The sequence below is a fragment of the Lepidochelys olivacea genome, assembly GCF_965140295.1.
Source record: "Lepidochelys olivacea isolate rLepOli2 genome assembly, chromosome: 18".
In the NCBI taxonomy this organism is placed as follows: Eukaryota; Metazoa; Chordata; order Testudines; family Cheloniidae; genus Lepidochelys; species Lepidochelys olivacea.
This window is the reverse complement of record NC_140428.1, coordinates 6,925,950-6,941,363: the sequence shown is the minus strand read 5'-3', so window position 1 is coordinate 6,941,363 and position 15,414 is coordinate 6,925,950. Positions and strand designations below refer to the sequence as shown.

General features: G+C 45.4%; 1 protein-coding gene across 16 annotated transcripts in view; it reads left to right on the top strand.

Moving 5' to 3' along the window:
- The window catches only part of HP1BP3 (heterochromatin protein 1 binding protein 3), an 80,152-nt gene extending 66,119 nt beyond the window's left edge, over window positions 1-14,033 (top strand). For all 16 annotated transcript variants that reach the window (XM_084651937.1, XM_084651941.1, XM_084651946.1 and 13 more), the window contains 3 exons: window positions 7,586-7,697; window positions 10,034-10,168; window positions 12,206-14,033. In XM_084651937.1, coding sequence (XP_084508063.1) covers window positions 7,586-7,697; window positions 10,034-10,168; window positions 12,206-12,491 — 533 coding nt within the window. In that variant the 3' untranslated portion in view covers window positions 12,492-14,033. The remainder of the gene's footprint in view (window positions 1-7,585; window positions 7,698-10,033; window positions 10,169-12,205) is intronic.
- The last annotated feature ends 1,381 nt before the right edge of the window (window positions 14,034-15,414 follow it).

Below are 15,414 nucleotides of genomic sequence, written 5' to 3'. Positions count from 1 at the left end.
CTCCAGACACATTAGCATTTTTGGTTCTTTGTTTCCAAATTTTTGTGTTGCTTGGTGCCTTCCTGTAATGCTTACATGAGCCAGAGATAGCACAGCCAATCTTGGACTCCCCATCTGCATCAGCATAATCAAATTTTTGATTTAGGGCTCTCTGATCCATAAAGGGGCCTAGCAATGAGGGCAAAAGGGGATTGGCTGAGACTAGTGTTCTTGTCATTCAGAGATCATGATGTCAGGTTCTTTTTCCAGTAGTGTCCTATGGGTGTTCCACTGTAGGTATGTATGACGTTAGCGATATGAACTGTGACCATATAGATTATTGTTGCAACCAGGGTCCTATGGTTGCATCAGGTCTTGTACAGAGGAGGTCAAGTGGGGTGTCTATGGAAAGGTTGTAGTTTGCTGGTTATGATTATGCTGTCTGTATGTGTGTAGCATTTTTGTATTTGAAGTTTTGAATATTGGCTATGTACTTGTATCTCAATGTGTTTGATTCTAAGTAGCCTCAGTGAAGCATTTGGTCAGCTTCTTGAGAAAGGACTATTCTCAGTAAGTGCCCAATCAATAAACACTTAACTGACAATGAACTTTGGGAGAAACCAATCCACATCTGAGCTTTCTTGGGGATGTTCAAACTAACATATAAACAATGGCGTCAGCCTGCAAAAAGCTGAATCATTCATGAACATGTGACTTGCCCAGGTGCCTACAAACTCCATCTTGTTGCTGTGATTTTGCACAGGAGAATAAAGGGGTTTCCTCCCACAAAAGAGAGAATATAAAAGGCCCTGGAAACCCCTCCATTTTGTCTTCAGCTGGCTTAAGAGATGGCCTCTCCACCCCCAAGAGATGGCTGAAAGAAACTGGAACAAAGGACAGTAACTACGGGGGTGGGAGTGATTGCTGGACCCAGACTGGGAAGGAGTCCAGTCTGTGAAAGAAGCTTATTGGAACATCTCTAAGGGTGAGATTTACCTGTACGCAGTTTCTTAATGTATTAGGTTTAGAGTTGTGTGTTTTGTTTAATTTTGCTTGGTAACTTACTTTGTTCTGTCTGTTATTACTTACAACCACTTAAGTCCTACTTTTTATATTTAATAAAAGCACTTTTGCTTATAAATTAACCCAGAGTAAGCTGTGCATATCTCTCTATCAGTGTTATAAAGGGCAGACAATTTATGCGTTTACCCTGTATAAGCTGTATACAGAGTAAAACGGATTCATTTGGGGTTTGGATCCCATTGGGAGCTGGGTGTCTGGGTGCTAGAGACAGGAGCACTTCTTAAGCTGTTTTCAGTTAAGTCTGCAGCTTTGGGGGAATGTGGTTCAGAACTGGGTCTGTGTTTGCAGCGTGTCTGGCTCAACAAGACAGGGTTCTGAAGTCCCAAGCTGGCAGGGAAAACGGGCTCAGAGGTAGTCTCAGTACATCAGGTGACAGTCCCAAGGGGGTCTCTGTGACCCAACCTGTTACAGTGGCATAGTCGGCAGGATCTGTGCACAGCTGATTGCTTTGAGATAGTGGTAGTGATTTTAAGTGAGTTTTGGGTGTGGTGGCTGGAGAACAGACAAAGTGGTTACTGGTTTGTTGTTTTCTGTTTATTTCGGATGAGGGAAACAAGCACAAGAAAGCAGGAAAATGACTACCAGTGAGGCAGCTACAAAACTAGAGCTGGCCAGACTGGAAGCAAAAGAGAAGGCAAAGGACCGTGAGTTTCAAATGAAGCTCAAAGAAGCAGAGGTAGCCAGGGAGGAAGCTGCTTACAAAAGAGCCATGAAAACCCAGAGGCTAACCCTGGAGTTAAGACAGAGAAATACAAGCTCAGATTGAGACTCAGAAGCATGAACTGTCTGTAATGGAGTGGCAGAGACAGAACCCTTCAGCAGCTGGCTCCGCTTCCCCAAAAATCCACAAATGGGAACGGTTATGTCCGCAGTATAATGGAATTCAGTGATATTGCCTAATATTTCATCACCTTTGAGAGACACTGCACTCTCCATGCAATGCTTGAAGGTCAAAAAATGACTTACTTCAGTTGCAAAATTGAGGTGAGAGCACTGGACATATTCAATAAGATGCCTATTGATGATTCTTCAGACTATGGTAAATTTTAAGGAACTGATTTTAAAACCGTTTCAGATTATACCTGAAACCTACAGGGTTAAATTCAGGAGTCTTAAGAGGGGATCTGGATTGAGTAATGTGGTTTATGTAAATGAAATGAGAGAGTTGTTAGACAAGTGGGTGAGGGGAAAAGACATTACAAGCTTTGAAGGAATGTGTGATTTGGTTACTCAGGAACAATTCCTGAGATGGATTAGGGTTAGGGTTAGACTCTGTCTAACCCCCTACCATGGTACACAAAGGACTTGGGAAATGCTGTAGACACTAAACAAGCTAAATTGTGTGAACCGAGCCTGTCCACCATAGATTTCCTGTTAATCTTGTGTCTTTTGCTATTTCATATATGGGTCAAGACAAAGGAGTTAATACTAATGGTAAACCCTTTAAAGATGTGTGACATACCTGATTTGTGGAAAAAACTTTTGTACATGCTAGGGATGGTGACAAAACAGTATCACAAGCATGTTGCTTTTCAGCTTATACCTGTAAACAGACTGGAAGCTTGGCACAGCAGCAAAAGCATAACTGGTCTACACTGCTGTGTAGAAGGAGAAACTGAGGCACACTGCCTCATGGCATTGGTGGCTGAAAGCCAAGGCACCTACACTTTAATAGATATTGCTATCTGCATTCTGTTTGCAATACTGTACCCCAACATGTTTTCAGGCACCCAGAGAGAATATAAAAGGCCCTGGAAAACCCCTCCATTTTGTCTTCAGCTGGCTTAAGAGATGGTGTCTCCACCCCCAAGAGATGCCTGAAAGAAATTGGAACAAAGGACAGTAACTATGGGGGCGTGAGTGATTGGTGGACCCAGACTAGGAAGGAATCCAGTCTGCGAAAGAAGCTTCTTCTTCGACTGCTTGCTCATGTGTATTCCACAGTAGGCATGCATGCGCGCCACGTGCACCGGTGCCGGAAGTTTTTCCCTTAGCAGTACCCGTAGGGGGAGTGCTGCTGCAACCCCTGGAGTAGCGCCTCTATAGTGCGCTATAAGGGGAGCTGAATGCTTCCCCCACCCTCAGTTCCTTCTTGCCGCCAGTGAGGGTGCGTCAGAACTACATGCTCCAGCTTCGCTTCGCTGCAGCTCATCCCAGAACTCGTTCGTTTTGTGTGTGTGTGTGTGTGTGTGTGTGTGTTCAACAAGTTTCGGTTCAGTTAGTTAGCGTTCAGGCCGGGGCATGCCCCATGCCCCAGGGTTTAAATCATGCGATTCTTGCAGGCATTCGATGCCCAGAAGTGACCCGCACACCGACTGTCTCCGCTGCCTGGGTCAATTCCACATTAGTGACCACTGTAAAATCTGCAGATCCTTCAAACCTAGAAGCAAAAACAAAAGAGTCATTAGACTTCGGGCCCTTCTCATGGAGTCGGCACTGGACCCAACGCCGGTGCGCCGAGCGGATTCGATACCGGGCACCTCGTCTTTGGTGCGCAGTGATCCCCTGGCACCTTCAGGTGGCCGGCACCTCTCCACGTCTAAGAAACAGAGAAAGGCCCCATCTTCTCAGCGGTGTCGAGAGAAAGCAAGGGGCGAGGCTAGACCTGAGTGAGGTAGCCCCAGTTCCCCCCTGGGCTCCAGAGCTCCGACTCATGTCGAGCGGAACAGCCCGGTTGTGTCAACTCAGGCCCCTCCAGATGTCGGGATGCCTTCGCCGCCGGAGGAGCTACAGACGGCTCAAGACATTATGACTCTGCAGGTACCCGGGGCATCAAGTTGCAGTGGGGGAGGTTTAGATTGGATATTAGGAAAAACTTTTTCACTAAGAGGGTGGTGAAACACTGGAATGCGTTACCTAGGGAGGTGGTAGAATCTCCTTCCTTAGAGGTTTTTAAGGTCAGGCTTGACAAAGCCCTGGCTGGGATGATTTAACTGGGAATTGGTCCTGCTTTGAGCAGGGGGTTGGACTAGATGACCTTCTGGGGTCCCTTCCAACCCTGATATTCTATGATTCTATGATCATCGGCACCCGGGCCCCGCTCAGGAGGCAAGCCGCCGCTGGCTCCAGGCAGTCGACCCTGACCCGACGCAGATCCCGGTCAGGGGACCGCTCTCAGGCCTGCTTGCCGCTCAGCGTCCTGTCAGGGCACAGTCTCCAGCCTCTGCTTTCGTCACCCACTAGGCTGTCTGGTTGGGTGCCATCGGATAGGAGTTCCAGGCACCGCTCCACGCCGAGCAGAGAGTATCGACGGGACAGGCACAGGCGCCGTGTGCGCTCCCCTTCTCATCAGAGCTACCATAGCCACTCCTGACGCGGGCACCATGGCCATTCACGCTCCAGCTCTCTCTCCTTCCTTTCCCCTACTGTCAAAAGTCCTGCTGAAAATAAAAAGAGATGGAGTGATCAATATGATGTGCTCCCACTTGGCCGAGACAGACCTGGCACCCTTACCTGGCACAGCTTGGGCTGTGCCTGCCGATTCCTCTCCCAGCCACTCCATACCGCCTCTCGCAAAACAGAGGCTGTACCCTACATCCCAACCTGGGGATTCTCTGGCTCAAGGCATGGCTCCTACTTGGTTCCAACACCTAGAAAGCTCCTATTCAAAGGAAGTGCAAGATGTATTACACAATAGAAAGTTCTCAATATGACGTACTTACCTGCAAAAGTGGTCTAGGTTTTGGATTTGGTGTACTTCCCAACAAATTTCCCTGACATTCGCAACTCTTCCACATATCTTAGACTATGCATTAACCCTAAAAAGATCAGGGCTCTCTGAGTCCACCCAGTAGCTATAGCAGCCTTCCACCAACCAGTAGAGGGATATTCGCTGCTGTTGCATCTAATTACTTCCTCAATTTCTTACTCCCATGTGGGTCCTAAACCTGGTATTGAAAAGACTGACTAGGCTTCCCTTCATACCCAGGACCACCTGTTTGCTTGCGTACCTCTCAGTGAAAACAGTCTTCCTGATAGTGATTACCTTGGCTAGGAGAAATAGCAGCTGTGATGGCAGATCCATCTTACACTGTATTGTTTTGGGAGAAGGTTACACTCAGACCGCACCTGAAATTCATTGCCGTGGTAACCTCCCCATTTCACGTGAATCTGTTGATTCATCTTCCAACCTTTTACCCCAAGCCTCACCAGAACAACAGGGAGACTATACAACACACTCAAGAGCCCTAGCCTTCTACCTGGACAGGACGAAGATTTTCAGGAAGCCCCCCTAGATTTTTTTTTTTCTCCATTGACTCAGCAATATCAGCCCAAAGACTTTCCAAGTGGATCTCGAACTGCAGCAGACAATGATATCAAGTTCACAGTATAACCCCTCTAGATGGTACTAGTACACACTTCACAAGGTCAATCTTCATCTCTTTTTCTTCAAGAATGTCCCTATCTCAGATCTGTAGAGCAGCAACATGAGCGTCAGTCCACGCTTTCAGAGAACATTATGCAATCGCTGGGGACTCCGCCGCCAATGTCATCTTCGACTCCACAGTACTGTCATCTGTAACTGATCTTGCTCTGAAGTCTCAGCCCTCCCGTCGGGATACTGCTTGGGAGTCACCTACCGTAGAGTACCCATAGGGACACTAGTAGAAGAAGAAATAGTAGTTTCTCACCTTGTGCAGTAACAGTGGTTCTTTGACATGTGTCCCCTTATGGGTGCTCCACAACCCACCCTACTCCCCTTTACTTGGAGTTCTTGTCAATGACTCTGCCATAGAGAAGGAACTGAGAGGGTTAGCCCCTAAACACTGACTAGCCTCGTGGTAGGTCACAAGGGAGATCAGCGTATGTGCGGGCCTAATAGACACTACTACTGAAGTTCTCCAATCTGCAGCACATGGACGCAAGCACACCTACAATGGAATACTCATCGGGACGCACATCTGCACATTGCACATGGTGAGTAACTGTCTTTTGACCTATGACTCAGCTTGAATCTCTGGTGTAGGAAGAATATCCAGGCTAGTCTAATACGAATTTAGCACTGGCATTATTTGGTTTTAGAGCATTGCTATAGGAAATTGCAACTCTGGTTGTTAAAGGCATACATAATTCAACCTATCCCCAGTGCCTGAGAACATTGATCATTGCTTGGAGATATGACATCTATTTACCGCTGGTCGTATGTGGAAACGTTTCAGCATGCCATCTGTTAATTTACATCCCCTCCACTAGATAGAAATATCTGTAATGATCTCAATCTCTTTCTGGACTATCTAGAGCGGGAGACCTGAGGAGATGTAGAAGCAGACAGGGAGTTATGTTAGGAGTTCTGTGCTCTGCCATGGTTGTCATTTTATGCCTTGCATTTCTTTTGCTGCCCAGGTTTAAAAATAGCCTTATGATGCATATTCTAAAACTTGGTGTTTTTTCTTTAAGTTTTTTTTGTGTGGTGTTTTTTTTTGGGGGTGGGGGGGGTTGGACTCTTGTGCATCTAATATGGGCAAAGGTAATAGTTTAATGGAAATGAGCCATTCAGTTAATAAAGCAAGCTCTTTAAGTGCTATTTTTAATTAAAACTTTATTCACTGGGAATGGCTGAGGGCTGATAAAACAATGGCTTAGTCCCAGATGATTTTGTTACAGTGAAATGTTCTCCCTTTAAAAGTCCCACTTCAGCAATATTGTGGAAGCTGGCTGGAGTGAGTACCTTTCCATTTATTATGCTTAATAAATCAAGTAATTTAAACAGTATATTCCTTTTGATTCTGTTTTTTCTTTCCCTTCTCCACCTGAGTCTCTTCTGAATCTGGTAGATGAAAAGGCTCTTTCCTGTCTCTCAGTGGTTTGGAGAGAAGTTAACTTATGTAAATGTTCCATCCTAATTGAAACTGAAAACTGTCTCATGACAAACTGTTGAACGAGCAGTGTTCATCTCCTATCTGCCAGAGAGGCAAGTTCCCTTCAATGCACACAAGTACCAAGGAAAAGACTGGAGCAAAAACATGTCTTATTTTTTTTCTTCTGGTACTTGACCCCTCAAATCTTGCCCTAGCAATTCACTGTAACAAGGTGGAGCTAAGAAGGTGCCAGATCACAATTAAGGACCTGAAAACAAAAGGGAGGAAAGGATGGGAAATGAAGTGTTCAAACTAAGGCAAAAATACTTCAAAGAACAATTGGAACAGAACAGAGACAAAAGGTCAGTGTAACTAAAATGAATTATGTTGTATTAGAAACATTTATAAAAGAACTGTCTCTGGTCTTAATATTTCCACCAAGAAGTCTTGACTGTTTAAATCTTTCCAAAAGGCGATTAAACTAACATTTGTTAACAATTCAGGCCCAACACGTGAATCTACCTAAATATTATCTGTGGGGAGGATTGCACTGTAAGTTCTACATACAGTACAAATGTAGTAAACCTCTTCTAAAGCCACTCTTTAGCTGGGTCCTACACAGAAGCTGACTGCATCAGAAAGGGGAAGGGGACTGTATAGAACAGTGAGGTCAGGGCTTGTGGCTGGATAAAGGTACTGACGCACCCTTACTTCACTTCCTGCAGTACATCTACTGAAGAGAACCCTGCAGAAATGTGAGAAGAATGGCTGGATGGAGCAGATCTCTGGGAAGGGTTTCAGTGGCACCTTCCAGCTCTGCTTCCCTTATTACCCCAGGTAAAGAGCCCTCCGTTGACAGGTGGTCATGCACAGCATTTCATAAACCATTAGTCCAGCCATGTTTAACGTGTTGATGTTCACAGGACCAATATTTTTGCCTTGAAAGATTTTTTTTTTTTTTTAATAGGGTTTAACAACCGTGATTATGGCCAACATTGTATAACCCGTATCATTCTAGGTTCTGATGATAACAAATCTGATTAAACATTACGATGGCTTTACCAACCAAGAAACTCTTCAGGAAAATAACTTCCAACTTATCTGTATGTGTGTCTATATATGTTCCATTCTATGCATCCGATGAAGTGGGCTGTAGCCCATGAAAGCTTATGCTTTAATAAATTTGTTAGTCTCTAAGGTGCCACAAGTACTCCTGTTCTTTTATTAATCTTCAAGTCCATCATGGCTTCAGCACAGCTGCCTGGGATCATAGAAGATTAGAATCCTAGAATATCAGGGTTGGAAGGGACCTCAGGAGGTCATCTAGTCCAACCCCCTGCTCAAAGCAGAACTAATCCCCAACTAAATCATCCCATCAAGGGCTTTGTCAAGCCTGACCTTAAAAACCTCTAAGGAAGGAGATTCCACCACTTCCCTAGGTAACCCTTTCCAGTGCATCACTCCTAGTGAAAATGTTTTTCCTAATATCCAACCTAAACCTCCCCCACTGCAACTTGAGACCATTACTCCTTGTTCTGTCATCTGGTACGACTGAGAACAGTCTAGCTCCATCCTCTTTGGAACCCCCTTTCAGGTAGTTGAAAGCAGCTATCGAATCATAGAATATCAGGGTTGGCTTGGACCTCAGGAGGTCATCTAGTCCAACCCCCTGCTTAAAGCAGGACCAATCCCCAATTTTTGCCCCAGATCCCTAAATGGCCCCCTCAAGGATTGAACTCACAACCGTGGGTTTAACAGGCCAATGCTCAAACCACTGAGCTATCCCTCCCGCAAGCGTTGCTCTGCACTGCTCCTGGGAGACTGCTTAAGAAAACCCCTCTAATTACCAACCTGCCCTGGCTCGTGTAGCTTAGCAGAACTGATACGATCTCCCCTCATTCTTCTCTTCTGCAGACTAAACAATCCCAGTTTCCTCAGTCTTTCCTCATAAGTCATGTGCTCCAGCCCCCTAATCATTTTTGTAGCCCTCTGCTGGACTCTAGAACTTTTTCACATCCTTCTTGTAGTGTGGGGCCCAAAACTGGACACAGTACTCCAGATGAGGCTTCACCAATGCCAAATAGAGGGGAATACTCACTTCCCTCAATCTGCCGGCAGTGCTCCTACTAATGCAGCCTGATATGCCATTAGCCTTCTTGGCAACAAGGGCACACTGTTGACTTATATCCAGCTTCTCGTCCACTGAAGTTCCCAGGTCCTTTTCTGCAGAACTGCCACTTAGCCAGTCAGTTCCCAGCCTGTAGCAGTGCATGGGATTCTTCCTTCTGAAGTGCAGAACTCTGCACTTGTCCGTGTTGAACCTCATCAGCATATCTACCTCTCCCCCCAGCTTAGTGTCATCCGCGAACTTGCTGAGTGTGCAATCCATCCCATCATCCAGATCATTAATGAAGATGTTGAACAAAACCAGCCCCAGGAACAACCCCTGGGGCACTTCACTTGATACTGGCTGCCAGCTAGACATCCAGCTGTTGATCATTACCTGTTGAGCCCAACGATCTAGCCAGCTTTCTATCCACCTTATAGTCCATTCATCCAATCCATACTACTTTAACTTGCTGGCAAGAAGACTGTATCAAAAGCTTTGCTAAAGTCAAGGTAAATCATGTCCACCGCTTTCTCCGTATTCATAGTGCAAATTATCTCCTCATAGAAGACAATCAGGTTGGTCAGGAATGACTTGCCCTTGGCGAATCCATGTTGACTGTTCCTGATCACCTTCCTCTCCTCCAAGTGCTTCAAAATGAATTCCTTTAGGACCTGCTCCATGATCAGTGAGAACCTGGACTTAAACTGCCATCCCCCTGCTATGTCTGCAATGGGAGGGAGCAATGTGTAAGAGAGCTTGAGGCAGGACTGCTTAGGGGAGAGATGGGGCTGTGGCATGTCCATTAATTTGCAGCCAGCTTGACTTCATCCACCTTGGCCCTTCCGTAGCAGCACTTCATTGATTTCTACATATTTAGCCGCATGCATGGAAATCAGCATCATGTGTAAGTCCACAGTGTGTGGAAGCTCAAACTAGCTAGGTTTTACTTTAACAAAATGGGCAACTAGTCCTGGCAATGCAGGGTCAATCAGTGGCTCCCTTTCAGCCATCTGACACTGAACTTTGTATTCTTTGACATGAGTTAACAAGATTACTTTTGTAGCCCAGGTGTGCTGTTCCCAGAGAAGCAGCAGCAGGAGGAGGATTCTGAGGAATCTGAAGAGGAGGAAGAGGAGGCAGAAGAGGAGTCTGAGGAGGAAGAAGAGTCAGAGGAGGAAGAACCACCTCCAAAGAAAAGGTATAGAGCTGAAAATTAATGGGCTTGTAAGCCTGCGTGGCCGTCCCTACTGGTCCATCTTTGAGGGAGGCCATGCCTCCTCACTGTCACATACCTGTAAAGTTGATCTCAAAAACAGGGAATTAGCTTGCATCTAGTATTCAGGCCCTCAGGCTGGGCAGAGCGATAAGGCTGAGCCCTGGACCCTCAGTCAGGGCAGGGCAGCAAAGCAGTCTAGGGCTCAGTGCACGGTAGACCAACACAGGCCTCTTGGCCTACGGTGGGGAGGCTTCCACCCCAGGGGTAGGGTGGCATGGGATGTGGGCCCAACTGACTCCACCACATCCCGGCCTAGGGCCCTAACAGTGGCAGAGTGGTCCGCCCGCAACACGCTGACCTAGGATCAGGCCAGCACTTAACCAGATGGTCGTCTAGTTCCCCTGGGCTACTTCCTACATCCCTGGGGTTTGGTATCTCTGTAATGTGGGGATCCTTTGTCTCCTTGGGGAGCTCTGGCCAGTCATCAGGTGGCAGCCCCAGCAGCTCCTTGGTGTCTCGGTTGGCCGGTGGCCCTGGGAACTCTGGCCAGTTCTCAGGCGGCAGCCCCCACAGCTACTTAGCATCTTGGTCAGCTAGCAGCCCAGGGAGATCTGGCCAGTCCTCAGCACGGTGGGGTTCCTCTAAAGGTTCCAGCAGCAGGCGGGATGCATCTGTCTCCCTTGGCGTCTCCAGCCCAACTGAGCTGCAGGGCCTGCCTTTTGTACTTCCTCTTCCTGTCCTGCCTGGGGCAGGCTTGGCCTTCCTGGTTCTGCACACCAGCGGGCATGTTGTGGTCCTCCCTGTCCTTCCCTCTGAGGGAAGCCACACCTCCTCATTACAGGGCTCCTCCGGTATGACATACTAAAAAGTATGACTGACTTGCAGTTACAGACTTCATGGGAATCATGGCTCTTCAGCAGCAGGCTCCAGCAAAACGTCATAGTGCAGGGGCGACTCAAACATTGGATCGTCCATGAAAGAACTGAGGTCATGATTAACCAGAGTTTGGGGCAATTGATTGGAACTTTATCATGGCTGTGGTAAAGTTCTTTAGGACTAGGGCTACTTGCTGAGAATTGGTTAGTCACCATTAGTACTAAATATATGCTACAGAAGACTCTAGTGAGGCTGTGGGTTGGTGTGCCAACATTTCACCTTTGGAGGCTAGAGGTCAAATTCTATAGTGTTCAATCTCTGGCAGTGGATAATTATCCACAGATAGTCATTACTGCTGCAGAGAGGCCCAGGACTGGAATAGCAGTGGATGATGCAGGTATTTGCAAGGTGGTGTATAGTTTTTTTTGTGGTTGGAGGCTATGGGCACTGTCGGGATTAGGACTCTATCATGGTAGGTGCTGTACACACGTGGTCAGTGTGCACCTTGCCAGACTCTAGTGATAGTCTTTTACTCAATTTCATAAAAGCTGAGATGGGCCTGTTCTTATTCTTTGTGCCATATTTAGTGTCCATTTCCTTTTTCCATTTAGCTTCTCCATGTTTCTTCTATGCTTTAGGAAAGGTTGTGGTCTCACTTTAAAAGCTGGGGACGTTTTAATGATATCTGATAAATACAGGATAAGTTTACTTTTCTCTCTTTTGGCTGGTGTATTTACTGTTCTAAAGCCAAATGAAACTGTTCTTACTTCAAATGTACATTTACGCTGAGTGGCTATATTAGTAACAAACCCAACACAAAGGAAAGCTCTAAGATGCTTGGGTTGTGTGACTCAGACTCCTGAATGACAGGCACTATTCATAGGGTTATATGCTAACAAAGGAGATACAAAGTTAGATCATCATGGGGACTGTTAAGAGCTTTACATTGTGATCTTGCTTAAAAGATTTTCTTGCTCTTGGGAGTCTGGCTACTCAAATTGAGGTGGATCATTGCAAGCTGGGTCCTCCATGTTAAAGATGAAGGAGGCTGAAATCTGCTCCATTTTATAGCCATTAACCCGTGGTCTCTAGGCAAGTTTTGGTGCCTTAGTACTAAATTCTCTTGTCCTTTCTTCCTGACAGGATGCAGATGCGATCTCCCCCAAAATCCCGGAGCAGGGCCCCCCCAGTGAAACGAAGAGAATCCAAACCCAAGCCAAGAAAGGCCCCTGCAGCCCGCCGGGGGAAAGCAAAGCCCGCACCCAAGGTCAAAACCCCTGCCAAAAAAGCCAGACCAGCAGCCCCATCAATCAAGAGGCCCTCTGGTAGCAGCTCTTCCAAGAAACCAGCAGCGAGCGGGAGGAGAGAAGCGAAATCCCCTACCAAGGGCAAATCCACCATGAGGAAGTCTCTCCGGGCAAAAAAGTAAACTTTTCCAATGTGTCAGGGAATCCCATGGTCAAATCCACAATCTTGTTTTATAACGTCAACGTGCATTTGTATTTTAGTTCTAATGCTTAAACACTTCTTAATTTTTTTTTTTTTTTTCTTGAATGATGGGGAAAAGCTGAAAACTAAGTCAAACCAACCCGAGTTAGATCTAGATGCCCTGTGCCTGCCCTCCTCCTGGAACAAGTCGTCTTTAGTTTTTGCAATAATTTTAGGGCTTTTCTAGAGTGTGTAATCTGTACATTTTATGGTGTTTGTTTTGGGTTTTTGCTTTCAGAACTTGTTCAAAAAAGAGTTTTATATCTTTACACAGCAGGAACAGGATCAGTGGGGAAATGTAACTCTGAAGTGAAAAGACCAAAACTGCAGGAGTTTTCTCCTTAGATTTCCTGCATGGTAACTAACACAAAGGGTTCCTAATGCTTCTGTGGAGAAGCAAAATATATACAATGCTCGCACTGAATTCTGAAGGTGCTTCTCTCTGCATGGCCATTGTAGTGATTTGCTAAGGAGATGTTTTGTTTGGCCTCTTCAGACCAACAGGTTCCCCTTGAAAATGAGTCTGATCTCAGAGTGAATGCAAAACATTCTGACCCATCTGATGTCAAAGGGGTCCCAGAATGGGCAATCTCCTGAGTTTCAGTTAGCCAGGTTGTCGTGATTTGAGTAAGCGATTCCACACATCCTCCATCTGTTACCTAATACCAAAATATATACAAGTCATCTTTAATCCAACTTTGAAATCTTTTTTAAAAGATGAAGAACCTGAGTTTTCACTTCTTGTTTGCGCTTTTTAAAAAAAAAAAAAAAAGTGAGAGTTCTTTAACTCCTAGTGTAGAGTTGTTGATAAGTGATGAACATGCAGTTTGCTAAAATAAAATGAAACTAGATTCCAGCCCTGTTTTGTGTGCTGCTTCCTCTCCGAAGTTTTCTCAGATTCTTTAGGTGAGATCTAGAAGGAGAGTGGGATTACCATAGAGATCAATGTAGAGGCCCATTTTATTTAACATTTTGTTAAAGGGATACCATCAGCTCGAAATCTGGTCCTTGTTAATGAGTTTTGGATATCCTCCCCGCCCCCGCTTCCCAACTCCCCTACCAAACTCTGTAATTTTACACTCACTCTTTAAAACTCTTCTCCCCCTCCTTCTCTGTGAAGACCATTGTGAACTGGGGAAATTGGTATAGTCAGTTTCCCCTGTATAGTCAGTATTGAGTGAAATGAACTCCCGCAGGAACTAAGGACCATCACAAAACCTCATCACCTTCCACTCCAAATGCATGGTGCATTTTCTTCCATCCGCCTTCTCTAACATAAACTCAGAACATACACAGCCATGTACATTTGAAAAACCAAAACTCTTGCCAAAACACTGCACGTGCAATCCTCTCCTAGAATGAGGATGAGAATATGGATGAACCTCATGTGACACATAATGATAGATAGGAAAGTGCTTGAGTGTATGATGGTGTTGTGTGGTATAAAACCTGAGAACAATACAAAATAAACTGAAAAAAGTGGTATTTTCCTCCATTCCTTTACAAGTAACCAAAGATAACTAAAAGCAACAAGAGTGGATTTAAAAAATAGACAAAAGTGACTTACATTGTTGGCGCCCCTTTAATTGTCCGAAAGAGGCTGTAAACAGCAGCTAATGAAATTCAGATGATACTAGACTGGGAGAAGTTGAAAGTATCTGTGAAAACCAAAACAGTCTACAGGTGCATAGAACAATTTAAATCATGGTTAGTAAATTACGAAGTGAGGAGGGAAAGTAGAAACTACTGTATCTGGGGACAAACCCCAAAAGGCAGAAACTCAGTGGGAGGGAGAAACTAGAGAAGCTTAATGCTAAGAGAACAGCCTTTTAGAGGTGTGTGCATTCCTTGAAAGGGAGCTTGAGAGAGGTGAAGGAACTCTTCTTTTCAAGCAGATATTCACACCTGTGTTATTGCTTGAAGTAGTTACTCAGACTCTGTGCCTGCATTACGCTCTTGATGTGGGGGAGCCTACCCACTGTCAGTACTGCTTCTGCAGGAAAGGGGGACAAAAGGAAAGTACTGTCAATCCCACTGCCTCTTCCCAACCAGTTGCTGGGCTGCAGTCTCCCTTGGCTTTCTCTGTGGGATGGTACAACTTGACCACTAGCAAAGTTTTGATATCCTTGCTCTCGCCCATATATGTTGCAGACACTGAACTGTGCCATCACTAAGCAAATCTAGTAGAAGTCTGCTGATAATGGAGATCACCTCTGTTTACACACTGATTATTTGTAATGATCCTTGCCAGGAAAGGAAAGATGCAAAATGGCATGTGTCTGATGTATTTCATTTCAAATTTTACCTACTGCCGACTTAACCTTTTGAGCTGTGTCTCAAGGAGATGGCAAAGTGATGTTAATGACACTCAATTAGAACATAATATGGGATACCTGTAAAATAGCACAGTGCAGTTGGCCTTTACTTTCCATCACCGCATCAGTATAAAAAATGAAAACTCTCTAAAACTCAGATCATGTTCGTGTAGGTTTTAATGGGACAGGAATGTTATTCCATCTGTGGGGCTGCAGACAAAAAATCTTGCTGCTCCGAGGAATAACTTCCTCACAATAACTTCCCCACATTAACAGCCCTGCAGGTAACTAATATAAGATCCATATACACCAACATAGCTGAATAGAGAGAGAGAGGGTGAAGAATGCAGCCTGCCACAGGTAGGTGTGTCAAAGGTTGCTGCTGCTCAGAGAATAGTGTTGGGCATGCTAGCCTTAAAAACAGCCTGAGTCAAACTAAGGCCATTTCAGTCTATAGTGTTCAGAAGTATGTGTAATATGCTGGTGCCAGGGATTTGAACTCTTACAACAATGCTATAGAATATTTTGCTGTGGGGCTCCTGCAGTCTC